The sequence below is a fragment of the Bison bison genome, unplaced genomic scaffold (genome assembly GCF_000754665.1).
Source record: "Bison bison bison isolate TAMUID 2011002044 unplaced genomic scaffold, Bison_UMD1.0 scf7180017864473, whole genome shotgun sequence".
Classification (NCBI taxonomy): Eukaryota; Metazoa; Chordata; class Mammalia; order Artiodactyla; family Bovidae; genus Bison; species Bison bison.
Window position 1 is genome coordinate 12225886 of NW_011495034.1, and position 15211 is coordinate 12241096.

General features: G+C 36.0%; 1 protein-coding gene across 2 annotated transcripts in view; it reads left to right on the forward strand.

Annotated features, from left to right (window-relative positions):
* CEP85L (centrosomal protein 85kDa-like) overlaps positions 1 to 15211 on the forward strand; it is a 150534-nt gene that overhangs the window by 112901 nt on the left and 22422 nt on the right. Inside the window, exons 7-10 of one of the 2 annotated variants that reach the window (XM_010861804.1) lie at positions 1533 to 1685; positions 3754 to 3908; positions 7413 to 7530; positions 8544 to 8594. In XM_010861804.1, the coding sequence (XP_010860106.1) occupies positions 1533 to 1685; positions 3754 to 3908; positions 7413 to 7530; positions 8544 to 8594 (477 nt within the window). The remainder of the gene's footprint in view (positions 1 to 1532; positions 1686 to 3753; positions 3909 to 7412; positions 7531 to 8543; positions 8595 to 15211) is intronic. The other variant, XM_010861805.1, reaches the window with a different exon arrangement.

The window sequence follows — 15211 nt, forward strand, 5'->3', positions numbered from 1 at the left end:
ACATCTGTAAGTTCTGATAGAGAACAAGTTAAATTGTCACACCAGTACCTTGATTTTAGTCCTAAGAAAGCCCCAGCACATAGTAGGATTTGTCTATTTTACCAGTGTTGCTCCTTACCCAAAGAACTAAGTGGCTCCTAATTTTATTAATGGAATAAATAGATGAAATAGGATGTGATGTTTTTCTAATTGAAATTGTTTTAATAAAAGTTGTTATACATTGGACCTGAAAGAAATTAGATAAAGCACAAAAGAAACTAGATTGTGGCCAAGCATTAGCTTTTATAAAATTTGGAAGAGTAATCCATTATACTACTAATTACTACTTATTTCCATAGTGAATATGAGAAAAGGCTATAAAGTTATTTTAGAACCCTGTAAGCTTGTGAAATAATATTAAATGTCTGAAAGACAGGCAATTTAAAGCAAACATAGTCTAGAGTTTACTTTTTAGGCAACTATTTGTATATGCTTTGTTTTTAATTGACCTTGAGTATGAAAGAGTTGTAGCAGTAGTATCTCTACAGAATCTAAAGATTTGTATATTTCAGGTGGAAAGGCAAAAACAAATAGCGCATAAAAATCTGAGGTTCAACCTGTACAAATTGGGATTTACTAGTATTATGAATTGTATATGTTCTCTAGTAGGTGTTCAGTTAACGTATTTCATCAGTGCTAGGGTGGCATTAATGATAAGGTACGTTTTTATTTTATATAATTTTTGGAAGGAAAATACGCTGCAAGTTCAGTTTGACACAGTGCTTTAGCAACAGTCTTGCTTGAGCTATGGGTTACTCTCACTAGTCCCATTATTTGTTCTTAAGTATTTGATCATTTTGGTAAGTGTCCTGGCTTTGATTGCATTGCTTTATTTAGTACACGATAAGCAATTCCTTTGTAAGTAACAAAACAGCTTTAATTACTTATAGATATCTCCTTTTCTTAATTCACATTAAAACATTGCACATAACTTTGCAAGAAATAAATTAAAATCATCATTCCAGAGATGAATACTTGCTTAACTGATTTCAGAATTATGCCCTGAAACTGTTTCTGTTTTTCTGGGTACCAAGACAGAAACAATGCCAAAATAAATTGGTTTTTCAATGCCAAACTATAATGTAACATTTCAAAAGTATTTTAAATGTCATTTAAACTTAGCACTATTTCAACTTGTACATAATACTGTTGAAATGACATATGAATAGTCTTGACTAAATTTGCACATATACAGACAGTAAAAACTGTATCATTCATGCAGCCTGGCTGACTGCAGTTTATAGGACATCATCATTTGTAAAGCAAATAAAAATTCCCAAACTCTTAATTTCAGTGATATGAGAATTTGCAAAAATGTGAATCTTAGAATTTATGAAATAAGGTAACTCATACGTAAGTTGGAAGTGATGTTAGCTATATCTGAAACTGATGGAGAATTCAGTGATGCCTAAGATTAGGATGTTTATATAATAACAATAATAATAATATTTTTTGACACGAAACCACTAAAGATTCTTAATCTTTTTCTTTAGCTTAAAACCAGAGATAGATACATAAGTAGCTTGAAGAAGAAATGCCAGAAGGAGTCTGAACAGAATAAAGAAAAGCAGAGAAGAATTGAGACCTTGGAAAAGTATCTGGCTGATCTTCCAACTCTTGATGATGTGCAGAGTCAGAGTCTACAGGTAATGTGAAATAAAATGCTGATCTTTAAATGGCAGAAAACATATTCTTTTTTGAATTGACTCTTTTGACATCTGAAATTTATAGTTTTTCATTCATTTTGTATTAAAATTTTGGGTTGTATATTTGGCTAATTGTAAGTTAAATCTGTGTGCTTAATTGCTGTTTTTAGGATTAACTTTAATTAGAAACTTTGTTCATTTAAGCATGAATAGCTCTTTCTTGTTCTTAATTAATACGTGGTTTCCTGCCAATGAACCTGTGTCTTAACTCTCTCACTGTTCTACTCTATAGTTTCTAAGCCACTGACACCCCACTCCATGCACACACCACATGCTCCTCAGTTCTGACTTTTCCCAGTATTCTCTGGGAGCCACCGAGGCTTAACAAGACCCTTTTGGACTATCTTTCTAGATACTTGCCTTGTTTTCATCATTCTTCTTAATCTTTCCATAAATTCTTCCTTATACTTTAATCTATGACCTCCATTCACTCCTCTGACTCCTGACTGTTTTCCTTTCTTAGCAATATCTCATCCAAAGTCCTTTTACCAACTCTGGAGAGGCCTTTCCTCTTGAGGCCTTATTTGTAAATGCTACAGATTCGGAGTAGTCCAAATCTGTAATGTGTTAAATGTGTTGTGGACATTTGCTAATATCTAAACCTACTCTTAAGTCTTTTCTCAAAGTCTTTCTGATCATGGGATTTTCAGTCTCCATGCTATTGGTACTTTGTTGTTTGACTCTATCCTGGGCGTTAAAAGGACGCTTAACAACATTTCTGGCCTCTATCTACCGGATACCAGTGGCACTGCTCCTTCCCTTCCCTCTAAACCAAAAATGTCTACAGACTTTTCCAAGTGTCTGCTGCAGGGAGTGGAGGGGTGAGAATCGTTGATCTAATCCATGGTGTATCATTCTGTAGACTTTAGACCTATAGCACATTCTCTGTTTACATTAATTTATAAGTTGTAAAACTAAGAGAGGGTGATATCATGAAGGAACTAAAGAAGGATCCACAAGGGTTTGAGCAGGAACACACAGGACCGTAGATTGTAAAATGTGTGTTCATACCACATTATACCCATTAGGATGGCTAATACCCAAAAAACAGAAAGTAACCAGCATTGGTGGTGATGTGGAGAAATTCTAATTCCTCGTGCACTATTGGTGGGAATGTAGTATGGTGCAGCCGCTATTGTAAACCATATGGCAGTCCTCAAAAATATTAAAAACAGAATTATTATATGCTCCATTAATTCCGCTTCTGGGTGTATACTAAAAATAATGGAAAGCAGAGTCTCAAACAGATGTTCATTCACAATGTGTGTTCATAACAGCGTTATTTCCAATACCCAGAATGTAGAGGCAGCTCAAGTGTCCATCAGTGGACGAATGGATGTTCAAACTGTGATGTATACATACATTATAGCCTTAAAAAGAAACAACTTTCTTACACATACTACAACATGGGTGAACCTATGGAGATTTGCTAAGTAAAATAAGCCAATCACAAAGATAAATAGATTAAAGATAAATGAATCAGAGAAAAATAGGTATGAGGTACCTAAAGTAATCAAATTCATAGAGATACAAAGACAGAAAGTCAAAGGGTGATTACCAGGGGTTGAGGGGAGATGTAGATGGAGAGTTGTTAATGGATAGAAAGTTTATTTTGCAAGATGAAAAGAATTCTGGTGATTAGTTTACGACAATGTGAATGTACTGAACTCTACTGAATTGTACACTTAAAAATGGTTATTAAGATGGTAGATTTCATGTTACATATATTTTGCCACAATTAAAAATAGAATTATACCCCCAAGCTGAGATTATTCACCTTTCTCTCTACGGCTTCCAGAAATTTCTGACTGTATTCTCCTCTTCATAATCCCATTCTCTAGGCTCCCTTTATGCAAAGAAAGAGATAAAGTGTTAAGTGCTTTACATGAGATGAAGACAGTGTGATTTTAACAATCAGTCCACTAACTCTTGAGAGCCTGGTATCGATTTCTAGTAGGAACACATTTAATATTCTTTGTGTTATGAACTTTAAAAAATTTCTCTTTAGCTTCAAGTTCTAGAAGAAAAAAACAAGAGTTTGCAAGAGACTTTGATAGATGTGGAAAAAAAGCTTGAAGAGTTCAAAAAACAGTATCAAGAAAAAGAGGCACAGCTAATATGCCAGAAAAAGAAAGAAAAGGAGTTGGTAACTACAGTTCAGAGGTAAGAAACCCTCAGTAATCCTTTTATATTATTCTTTATTTTTCAAAGAGCATTTTCACTTAAAATGCATTAATTTATAATTGGTGCTCTACTATTTTTCTTAAAGATGTACTGTTGATAACCAAAAGTATTATGTCATCGAAACAGATTGTCTCAGTTGCAGTTTATTTGATCCAGTGTACTGACATCTTGGTTTTAGACGATTTTAGATGAGAATATTAAAAAAGACACCAGTTGAAAACAGGAAGCATTAACACAAACCCTTTATCTCATGGCTTTGTCAAAGAAAAAGTAAAAATTCTAAGTAACAAAAAGCGGGGCAGCCGGACTGCACCTCTTAATGGGACCGTCCGAGTAACTGGTCCCATTTCACCTGACCGAGTAACTGGTCCCATTTCACCTGACCGCAGAGTAACAGCTGTGGCTCTTTGCCAGGCACCTTCCAAGTTTTCTCACATTCTCTTGCCTCACAGGACTCTTCTGATTTAATATAGTTAGAACTGCAGTGCATATTATTTGCTTGCATATTTTGTTAATGTAAATGAAAATTGATATTAGATTTCTGAAAAACCTAGAGAACGAGGCAGTATATTCATCTACATATACTCTGTTTTTTAGAACTTAAAAAACCTTAATAGATGATCAACTGTTAGTAGTAAAACTATCTTAAAGAGGAAAACAACAAAGCAACAAAAAACTGAATTTGAGAAAGACACTCTTAATGCTTCTATCAATTATGTATAACTCAACCAAACTTTTTTAGTCAAAATCCTTCAGATAATTCTATGTTAATATTGCTTTACTACTATTTTCTAAGTCTTAAATATGTCTCATCTACATTTTCCCCTTGGATTTCAGTGCAGAAAACCTCTGATTTCTAGGACAATTCAGTCGTCAGTGTCTCTAATCTCAGCTTCAAAAGAATCCATACACCTTTGACTCTACCTTTATTTTTCTCCTGTTTTCTGCTTTCTTGATCTTAAATTTCTTTTTATTACTCCACTCCTTATATCCTATTCTCTAGTCTCAAAACAGCTTCCTGACCTCTGTTAATTCAACCACATATCTTTCTTTAATCTTACGACAAAAGGCCAAGGGATAATGCATTTGTTCTGTTTTATAGTGTTACAGTCATAAATTCAAGCTGTGTTTTTATGAGTAGAACTAGGAACACCTGAAAATAATTTGAATGTTTGTTTTGTTCCATTGTGTGTTTTTACATATTTGATATGATTTTATACCTTCTCTTTTATTTTGATTTTCTCTTTCATTATGCTCTTGGAGAACATTGAGCTTGGTATTCTTGATTTGGAAAGATTTAGTTTAGTGCATTTCAGAATTCATTTTCCATATCTTCAGTATCTTGATCCTGAGATGACATCATCCCAGGAAATTTCTCTTGATTTCTAACAAACATAAAGGACCAGAGAAGGTGTTCTAAAATTGTTCAGTACTTGTATGCCTATAGTGTCACCTGACTTTGGGGGTAGGAATGTTATTTCAGTTTCCTCAACTATATGATGTAGTTAGTATTCCTTAAGTTTCAGAAGAATTTAAGATGTATTATGTGACTATAAATTATATCATTACATTGATCTGTTTTTATATTCTATTTCCAAGTTTCCTGCTTTGTGAATATGTAAGAGCTTTTGGGATTTAAAAATGAGGCAAACGTTTTTCACTTGGAAATGAAAATCTTAAGTAAAATATGTGGAAGGGATTCACAGTTACGCAGTAGTTGGTACCTTTGCTGTTCAAGAGATGTATCACTTTTCTAAATGAGCATGCTTCATAACATAAACAAAATGAGAATGTGTACGTGAAGGAATACTTTTTGCTATTTTTACATGACAGAGTACATTTTTCCTTCCACATCACTGACTCTTTTGTTTTCTTCTTAATGATAAGCCTTAACAGTTTTGATGTAATTTATTTTTCTTGAAATGTTTGTAATAAATACATAGAAATAGTACCTTAACACTGAATTGGGACAAAAACATTCTGAGATAGAAATAACATATTTTTTCACTCTTAGACTGAAAAAGCAGATACTTTTATGACAAGTAACAGTATATTACAAAGCCGTACAGTATATTTATAATATGTAAAAACTTCTCTGGTGCCATTATTTATGAACACATCCGAATACCTCATTGTACTATTTCTGACTGTCAATTCTTTGTCCACAGGCTAGATATGGCATTTCTTTATGAGGCATATGGAAGGGGAGACAAAACATGACAGCCATACTAGTTGAAAGAGGAAAATAGTGAAAATATAAAAATCCACATTAAAGGAATTCTGTTTCTTTTAGTAGGCTGCAACTCTTGACTATGACTACATGCTAAAGTAAAACTATTTCTAGGTGTCTTGCTGTTTTGTTTTGTTTTGGGTCGTTGTTTCTTTTAACCTAAATACTACTCTTCCTTTCTCAAAGCTAACACCTACCCCCCTGCCCTTATCTTTTTTTCTTAATATACCAGAGGGGCTTCCTTTTATTGTTTCCTCATAAATGCAATTCTGTGCCAAGCATAGCATGAGGAATTGCTATGTCACATAATAAATGTATAAGATTATTGCTTTTCAAAGAGGAGGCCCCACTCAACATCCAGTACAGATTCTGGTCACCACCACACCGATCATACCTGTTGGGCCAACACACACTGAGGAAAGACATGGTAGGAATCCATACTAAAAACAGCCCTTGCATCAAAAAAATTATATTCAAACAGACTTCACAGAGATACTCCCACAAAACAGCCCTTCAAGACCTTTAGGTAACTGTTTCTCCTAAACTCATACAGTTAGAGAAGTATAAGTAAAATGCAGAAGCAAAGGAACCACTCCCAATTAAAAGATCAAGAGAATTCCCTAAAGGAATAAACAATGAAACTGACCTTTCCAGTCTACTACATCCCAGGTTCAGAATGAAGTTAATAAGAATGCTGAAGGAAATTTTAAAAAGCTGTTGATAGAAATGCAGATTATTATAAAAAGGGACTGGATTGTTGCTTTCACTCATGAAGGAGAAATGTAATTCTGCTGATTTAAGTAACAGATATCTTTACAAACAAACTGCTGCTGAACTCAAAATGAAGGGCAAAAGACATACATCCATATTCTTAGGCTCCCTACCACAGTCATCTTAATCAAGGAGCTCGCCTTTTGGGAAGGAGGGAAAGAACACAGTTTAGATCACGGAGCTCAGATTAGGTCATGCGGGACTTTGCTAGGGCCTAAGGATTTCACATACTAAGCAAATCTGGTCTTGAATCTGGTCTCACATTTGCTGTTTCTGAAAAGATGATCAACCTCCATTATATTTTTTACTTGTAAGAAATATAAGTACTCAAACTTATTCATCTACTCTCTGTAGGTTTTTATTATTGCTTGCCTAAAATATATTATAGACCCTAAGAAGAGACTTCATTTATGTTGAAGTCATCTACCAAAATCAGCACATAGAGCTTATTTTCTTCATACAATTATGTCTCTCTAAAACAGTTTGCAGCAAAAAGTAGAAAGATGCCTTGAAGATGGAATTCGCCTTCCCATGTTAGATGCAAAACAGCTTCAGAATGAAAATGATAACCTGAGACAACAAAATGAAAATGCCAATAAGGTCAGTACATATCTTTGATAGTGAACTTTGACAGTGAAATCTGTAGATATGTGTGTGCATATATATAACTTATTTACTTTATTTGATTTATATTTTTACTAATATTTAGCAACTTTTACAGAGAAGGCAATGCCACCCCACTCCAGTGCTCTTGCCTGGAAAATCCCATGGACGAAGGAGCCTGGTGGGCTACACAGTCCATGGGGTCGCTAAGAGTCGGACACGACTGAGCAACTTGACTTTCACTTTTCACTTTCATGCATTGGAGAAGGAAATGGCAGCCCACTCCAGTGTTCTCGCCTGGATAATCCCAGGGACGGGGGAGCCTGGTGGGCTGCCGTCTATGGGGTCGCACAGAGTCGGACACGACTGAAGCGACTTAGCAGCAGCAGCAGCAGCAGTAGCAGCTTTTATAGAATTTTTAGTTTGAATGTCTTTATTAGGAAAGAAAATAGCAATTTAAGTAACTGTAAATTAAATCCAAACTAAAGAAGTTATGTTATTTCTTAGCAAAAACAAAAGGATATCTTTTTCTTTCCTAAATTATTCAAAATCTGTTTCAAACTTCCTATTTTTTTAAATATTTATTTATTTGGTTGTGCCAGGTCTTATTTGTGGCTCACAGGATCCTTAGGTGTGGCATCAAACTCTTGGTTGGGGTGCTATCTAATTCCCTGACCAGGGATCAAAACCGGCTCCCTTGCTTTGGGAGCACAGAGTTTTAGCCACTGGACCATCAGGGAAGTTCCTCAAATTTGTTTTTATAAAATGTAAAGATTAAAGGTTTATCAAGAACTAGAGTAAGGCATTCGCAGTTTTGTTTACGTGTGATCTAAATCATATGGCTATTTAAAGGATACTTTGTATAAATACTTCTGTAAAAAAAATCACATTTTGATTTTTTAAAAAAAAATTCATGATTCTGTGTGCTTTTGTTTTCTTGAAATTTAGTAGTTCTAAAAAAGAAATGAAAAAAAAATTTGATTCAGACTGATATATTTCCTGTGTTCTAGATAATAGATAGCCAACAAGATGAGATTGACAGAATGATTTTGGAAATTCAGGTAAGGAATATTTTGTACATTTTTAATCAAGCTGTATGCTCAATTACATATCTAAAAATATAAAAGCATATATGTTTTGTGTAAAAATATTAATAACACTGGAGATGACATTATAAATTCTTTAATATTAATCTTTCAGTTTTTTAGAATGAAAATGATTCTTGGTAAATCATTTCTTCAAAAAATTGTTCTCTGTTCCTTACCTTGCCTCTTTTCAACTGGCTGTAGTCTGTCTCCACTACTGAGAACACATTTGAGTAAGACCATCAGTGATGTGCTATTTAAAGACAACGGACTGTTTTTAGTTCATTGTGACTGGGCAAGAACCCACCCCTCCTACTAATTCTATATGTTGTTTTCTGTGTTATCAAAGTATAACACTGCATATTTGTGTCTGTTCCTCCTACTTATTTTCTTCATAGTGTGGAGACTACTGTAGATCACTTACTGTCTAGAGCTTAGGGTGTCTGACCCATAATACAAACCAAAATTTGTAGATTAAGTGGATTTTCATTCTTTTATTGATTTGCCCAATATGTACTGAGCCCCTGCATATATGCCAGGTACTGTTCTTAGCACCAGAGGTTCATCAGCAAGTCCCTGGCCATTTTAGTGGGGTGAGTTGGAGAAATGGGAGTATAATGCCAAGTAGAGAAGTGAAGTGGAAGTCTCTCAGTCGTGTCCGACTCTTTGTGACCCCGTGGACTATCCAGTCCATGGAGTTCTCCAGGCCAGAATACTGGAGTGGGTAGCTGTTCCCTTCTCCAGGGGATCTTCCAACCCAGGGTTCAAACCCACGTCTCCCGTGTTGCAGGCAGATTCTTTACCAACTGAGCCACCAGGGAAGCTCCAAGAAGAAATATGTGCTATTATTAAAAAAAAAAATTAAAAAATAAATTATTAAAAAAAAAAAACAGAGGGCAATGACAGATCATGTTGCATTAGATACAGTGTCCATGAAGTTTTCCCCTAGTAAGTCACATTTGGACATAGATTTGCAGGGAGTTAACCAGGGGAAGAACATTCCAGACAGAGAGAGCAGCCAGTGCCCTGAGTGTGGCTGTGCCCTGAGTGTGCTCCCTGATGAACAGGAAGGCAGCTGGTGTGGAGAGCCCTGCTTGTGAGACCCAGCGAGAGCTGACCAGTGGGAGAAAGTAGCCCGGGGCCAGATCACACAAGGGGATATTACGTCTTCGTGTTTTATTCTTCAGGTGATAGGAAACCATTGGACAAGTTATGCTGAATATATTTTTATTTTTATATCTCCTGATAGGAGTATTCTCAAAGCTGGAGATAAAAAAGAATCACATAAGTGGTTTGAACATCAGAATTTATGGACAGTCTGCTTTGTCTTTTGACCATGTTAAGTGATCTATCAGTGTGATCAAATACTAGTCCAGTTGAGCAAGTATGTGGACTTACTGGCTTGATTCACAGAGGTTATACTTTTTAATGTGTATTCCTTCAGTTGTTCTATAAGCCATTCAAATCGAGAAACCAGTTATTCTATAAGCCATTCAAATCGAGAAACGGTTGGTTTCCTCAGCCATTATCTAACTTATCACGGACAACAGTGAAAGGAATTTCTATTTTATTTGGTAACATTTTCCAAGAAGTAAATCTAATAAAAATGATCTCAATGCAAATTAAAGTCAGCTTTGTCCTTTGGCATTGAAAACCTTTTATAGTCATTTAAAAATATTTATGTTTGGTTACTCTGGATCTTGGTTGCTGTGTGCAGGCTTTCTCTAGTTGCAGCAAGCAGGGCCTGCTCTTGGTTGTGATGCTTGGGCTTTTCACTGCAGTGGCTTCTCTTATTGCAGAGCATGGGCTCTAAGTTCCTGGGCTTCTGTAGTTGTGGCTCGAGGATTCTAGAGGGAGGGCTTAGTAGTGGTGGTATGTGGGGTTAGTTGCTCCGCAGCATGTGGGATCTTCCCTGACCAGGGATTGCATCTGTGTTCCCTGCGTTGGCAGGCAGATTCTTACCCACTGTACCACCAGGGAAGTCCTTGTAATTCTTTTATAATGGGAAGTTTGTCTATTTTGCCACGTTTATGTACATCAATATGGATTCATGGCTATGTTTTATACCTTGGGTTATGATTTAATACTATTGTACTTTGTTGCTCAAATTGTTCCAATTTGGGGCATTGGCAGCTCTTTCGTTTGACTCATGTGTCCTTTTGGATTACTTCCTCTCCCTACCGCTTCTGTGTGTGTGTGTGTGTGTGTGTGTGTGTGTGTGTGTGTGTGTTAGCACAATAAGTCTTTCTATCTAGGAAAAAAAATTGTTTTTAATAGAGGTTAAGTTTTAAACTCAGGTGATCTATTTTTACTCTCTTGCTAACCCTAAAACGCCATAATAACTAGCAAAATTCCGCTATTATGATCATGCCCTATTCTCGACTTTCTTTATTCTGGTACTTTCACAGGCATTGGTGAATATTATCTTGGAAGTGAATATTGTCAAGATAGAAAATCCTAGAAGATTTTGAAGTTCTTGAAGCAGTGAAAAATGCCTATGCTTACTACAGGAAAATTTAGCAGAAAAAGGAGTTCTTAGGCCCATGGATATATTTTTTAAGAATACTGCAGAAAAATCCCTTCAAAGGAATATTTAAATATCTAAAAAACATCTTTGAAACATACATTTATTTTACTTTTGATCAACTTTAATAGTTTTTGGTGATATAAAACTCATTTCCAGGGATTGGACCCTAATATATAATCTGTCTGTAGAGTTTGATTTATTAGGAGCCAGTGAAGTCATTGTTTGGAGTGAGGTTACTCACTAATGGTAATTATTCATAGAAATATAATAGTCATTAGCATCCTCTGAAAGTCAGTTCTAACACGGTTGTCTATGTAGTTGAAACATTCTCTAAGTCAGATAAGATGCTTCTGTGTTACTAGTTTTTCTTAGCTCTCCAGTACATAATATTAATAGTCTCTTTCCATTTTTTAACTATTCCCTTTAAGGTAAAAATGACATTCTTGTTATTTAAAAGTCCAAGCAATACAAAAGTGTCATCCTCCCTATCCTGTTCTACTCTTCACTCCAGAGATAACTAGTTACAAAATTGTATCTTTGTAGACATTTTCCTATGCATTCACTTAAATGTGATTCTTTATATGTTTGTATTTAAATAGCGAGATAATATAATAAATATTGTTTTGTGCTGTACATTTTTTTTCATCTAATAATATATACTGATCATTTCATGTCAGTAAATTCAAAACTACTTCATTCTTTTTAAATAAAACATTTTATAATGAGCACATACCATAATTTAGGGCTTCCCTGGTGATTCAGGCGGTGAAGCATCTGCCTGCAATGTGGGAGGACCTGAGTTCGATCCCTGGGTTGGGAAGATCCCCTGGAGAAGGAAACGGCAACCCACTCCAGTGTTCTTGGCTGGAGAATCCCATGAACAGAGGAGCCTGGTGGGCTACAGTCCGTGGGGTCACAAAGAGTCGGACACGACTGAGTGACTTTACTATACTATACTATACTATAAGATGTGTTCAGTTCAGTTCAGTCCCTCAGTCATGGGTGACTCTTTATGACCCCATGGACTGCAGCATGCCAGGCCTCCCTGTCCATCCCCAACTCCCGGAGCTTGCTCAAACTCCATCGAGTTTGTCCATCAAGTCGGTAATGCCATTCAACCATCTCATCCTCTGTTGTCCCCTTCTCCTCCTGCCTTCAATCTTTGCCAGCATCAGGGTCTTTTCCAGTGAGTCAGTTCTTCACATCAGGTGGCCAAGGTACTGGAGTTTCAGCTTCAGCATCAGTCCTTCCAATGAATATTCAGGACAGATTTCCTTTATGATTGATTGGTTGGATGTCCTTGCAGTCCAAGGGACTCTCAAGAGTCTTCTCCAACACCACATTTCAAAAGCATCAATTCTTCGGTGCTGTGTATCAGAAGTCAGATAAATACTGATTTAGGTCAGTGACAAGTTTATTGATTCACAGCTTTGAAGTTTGGGGAGAACTCAGTCTTCTACCGATTATAATGTATTTGTTGTTGAATATAGAAAAGGTTTTACTTCATGTAAAAGTGTATACTAATTTTGAAATTGAATTCAGTGCTATAAAAACGCAGATGTATCTGTTTTGTTCAGCTGTCAAGGTAATATTGTTAACTGGTGTGAATACCTGGATTACTAGTTGATCCTTTAGAAATACTGCCTTTCCTTTTATCCACAAAACCAGTGTAGCTAAACTGGCTTCTCCTCTTAAAAGGTTCTTCTTCTGTCAGTGGAAAAGACATTTTGCAGTAGAATGTTTACCATCATTTCCATAAACCTGGCTACAGTCCTTGAGTGTGAATGAGTTCTTCTTTGGGAATTATTACCTTCCTTCCTATTTACTTCTCAAAAGTACATTTCACCCATGTAACTTTGTTTCCAGTGAAATCTTACCATTTTATGTTACCATTATAATCTTTTGGCAGAGGACATACAAAGTAAAAAGGCTTACTTGTTTTTTTCTAACACATTAAAATGTGTTCTCATTAAAAGGATTTATGCACTTACATGATTTTTCACTAGTTTCCTTGGGGACTAGTTCTGAGTAGCTCTTCATGTCATCATGCTAAAAGCAGAACTCTCAGGCAGATGGCTTGTAATGTTATATCAGGTAGCAAGATGATAGTTAAGAAAGGAATTTGAGCTGGACACTGTCTTTAATTATTATTAAATAGAAACCTTAAGAAATGTAATTTTTATGGGGCTTGCATATCATTTATTGCTTAGTTTTAAAATACTTTGAAAATTCTTTTATCAATATGGAAGAATGAGGGAAAGTGATTTAATATTTGTCCACACTTAGGCCAAAGTGAGAAATGGAACCTCTGTTGCCAAATGAAGAGGTGTCAGTGATGGTTCTGGGTGATGATATTATATGTTATAGGAATGGTTCTTTCTGGTTTATGTTTACTATCCCTAGACTTCAACAGTAATCGTACAAAGTAAGAAAGAGCATATTTTTATACATGAAGTTGCTTAGATTTTGAAAGGTGTGCCCAAAGTCTCAGCTGAGATTCTAAGTCATGTCTGTCGGACCTCAGAGTTTGTGCCTTGGGCATTAATCCTGGCTACTTCAAAGTGAAAAAAAAAAATGTTAGTCTGATTTGTTCCTTATATTAAGATAAGCCTTAGGGGAGAGAATTGTTTTAAGGGGTTTTCCTGGAATGAAACGGAGAAGGCAATGGCACCCCACTCCGGTACTCTTGGCCTGGAAAATCCCATGGACGGAGGAGCCTGGTAGGCTGCAGCCCATGGGGTTGCGAAGAGTCGGACACGACTGAGCGACTTCCCTTTCACTTTTCGCTTTAACGCATTGGAGAAGGAAATGGCAACCCACTCCAATGTTCTTGCCTGGAGAATCCCAGGGACAGGGGAGCCTGGTGGGCTGCCGTCTATGGGGTCACACAGAGTTGGACACGACTGAAGTGACTTAGCAGCAGCACCAGCAGCTGGAATGAAAAAGAGTTAAGCTGGAGCACGTTGGGAAACTAATCTCCTGTGGAAAGCACCTTATACTTAGTTGCCTCGAAGTGCAATTTGGCAATTTTGTCCCCAAAGTGAAATCTTTTAGTACATTACACTCTACTATATGGTGGCATTATTAGCTCCTTGAGAGGAATAAAATGCCTTTTTTTCCCCCTGATACATTTATTTCAAAAGCTTTATCATGACTTTTATCTCTTACTATTTTCTGTCATCCTAGCTCTCTTTGCTATTTCTCACACAGAAGAGACACCTGTCTGCCTCAGAACCTTTACACGACTGAAACATACTCTCTAGTTACCTAAGGGACACAGTCTCTCACCTCCTTCAGGACTGTGCTCAGATGTCATCCTCTCCATGAGCCCTTATTCTTTCGGATTTGACATTCCACCCTGCCTCCATCACCACACACTGTTCTCCAAAGCACTGGGCAAATTCTAATATGTGATACTACATAACTTACATATTTATTATGTTTATATTCTTTGGCCTTTTTCCTCCTAGTACAAGTTCCACAAGGACCAAGTGTTTTTGATTGTTTTGTTCACTGATGTGGATATATTTTTGCTAAATGAATGATTATATGAAGAAATGTATTTGTGATGCTCTTTTGTGTGTGGGATGGGGTGAGGTGAGGTTGGTTACTTGTGTGTGTTTATATAACAAAACTGCTAATATAAGATTCTTTTAAAATATTGTGTCCTAAATTAGGTTTGTGAAGTATGTAGAATACGTTGAGTAAGGCACATTTGGTTTTTCTTCATTTGGGCTATCTGTATTTAAGGGGGAAAAAAATGGTTAGCATTTCTGGATATTTAAATCAAAATATTAATAACAAATGAGTTTAAAACCACATTCAACTCCAAGAATGATTGTGATACATACCTGTTTAGGTTAGTAACTTAGACTTAAATCATTATTAAACAAGAAATTTAAAGAGAAATTGTAGACATTTAAAAATTAATTTATTTTTAACTTTAGTAATTCTATTCTAAGCTTAGCTGAAATGCCCCTGCCCTTGCTTTTTTCTTAAACATGTGCTTTTTCATGTAGTTTGGAATAGAGAAGTAATCTTTTAGCTGAAATGTTAACTGTTAGCC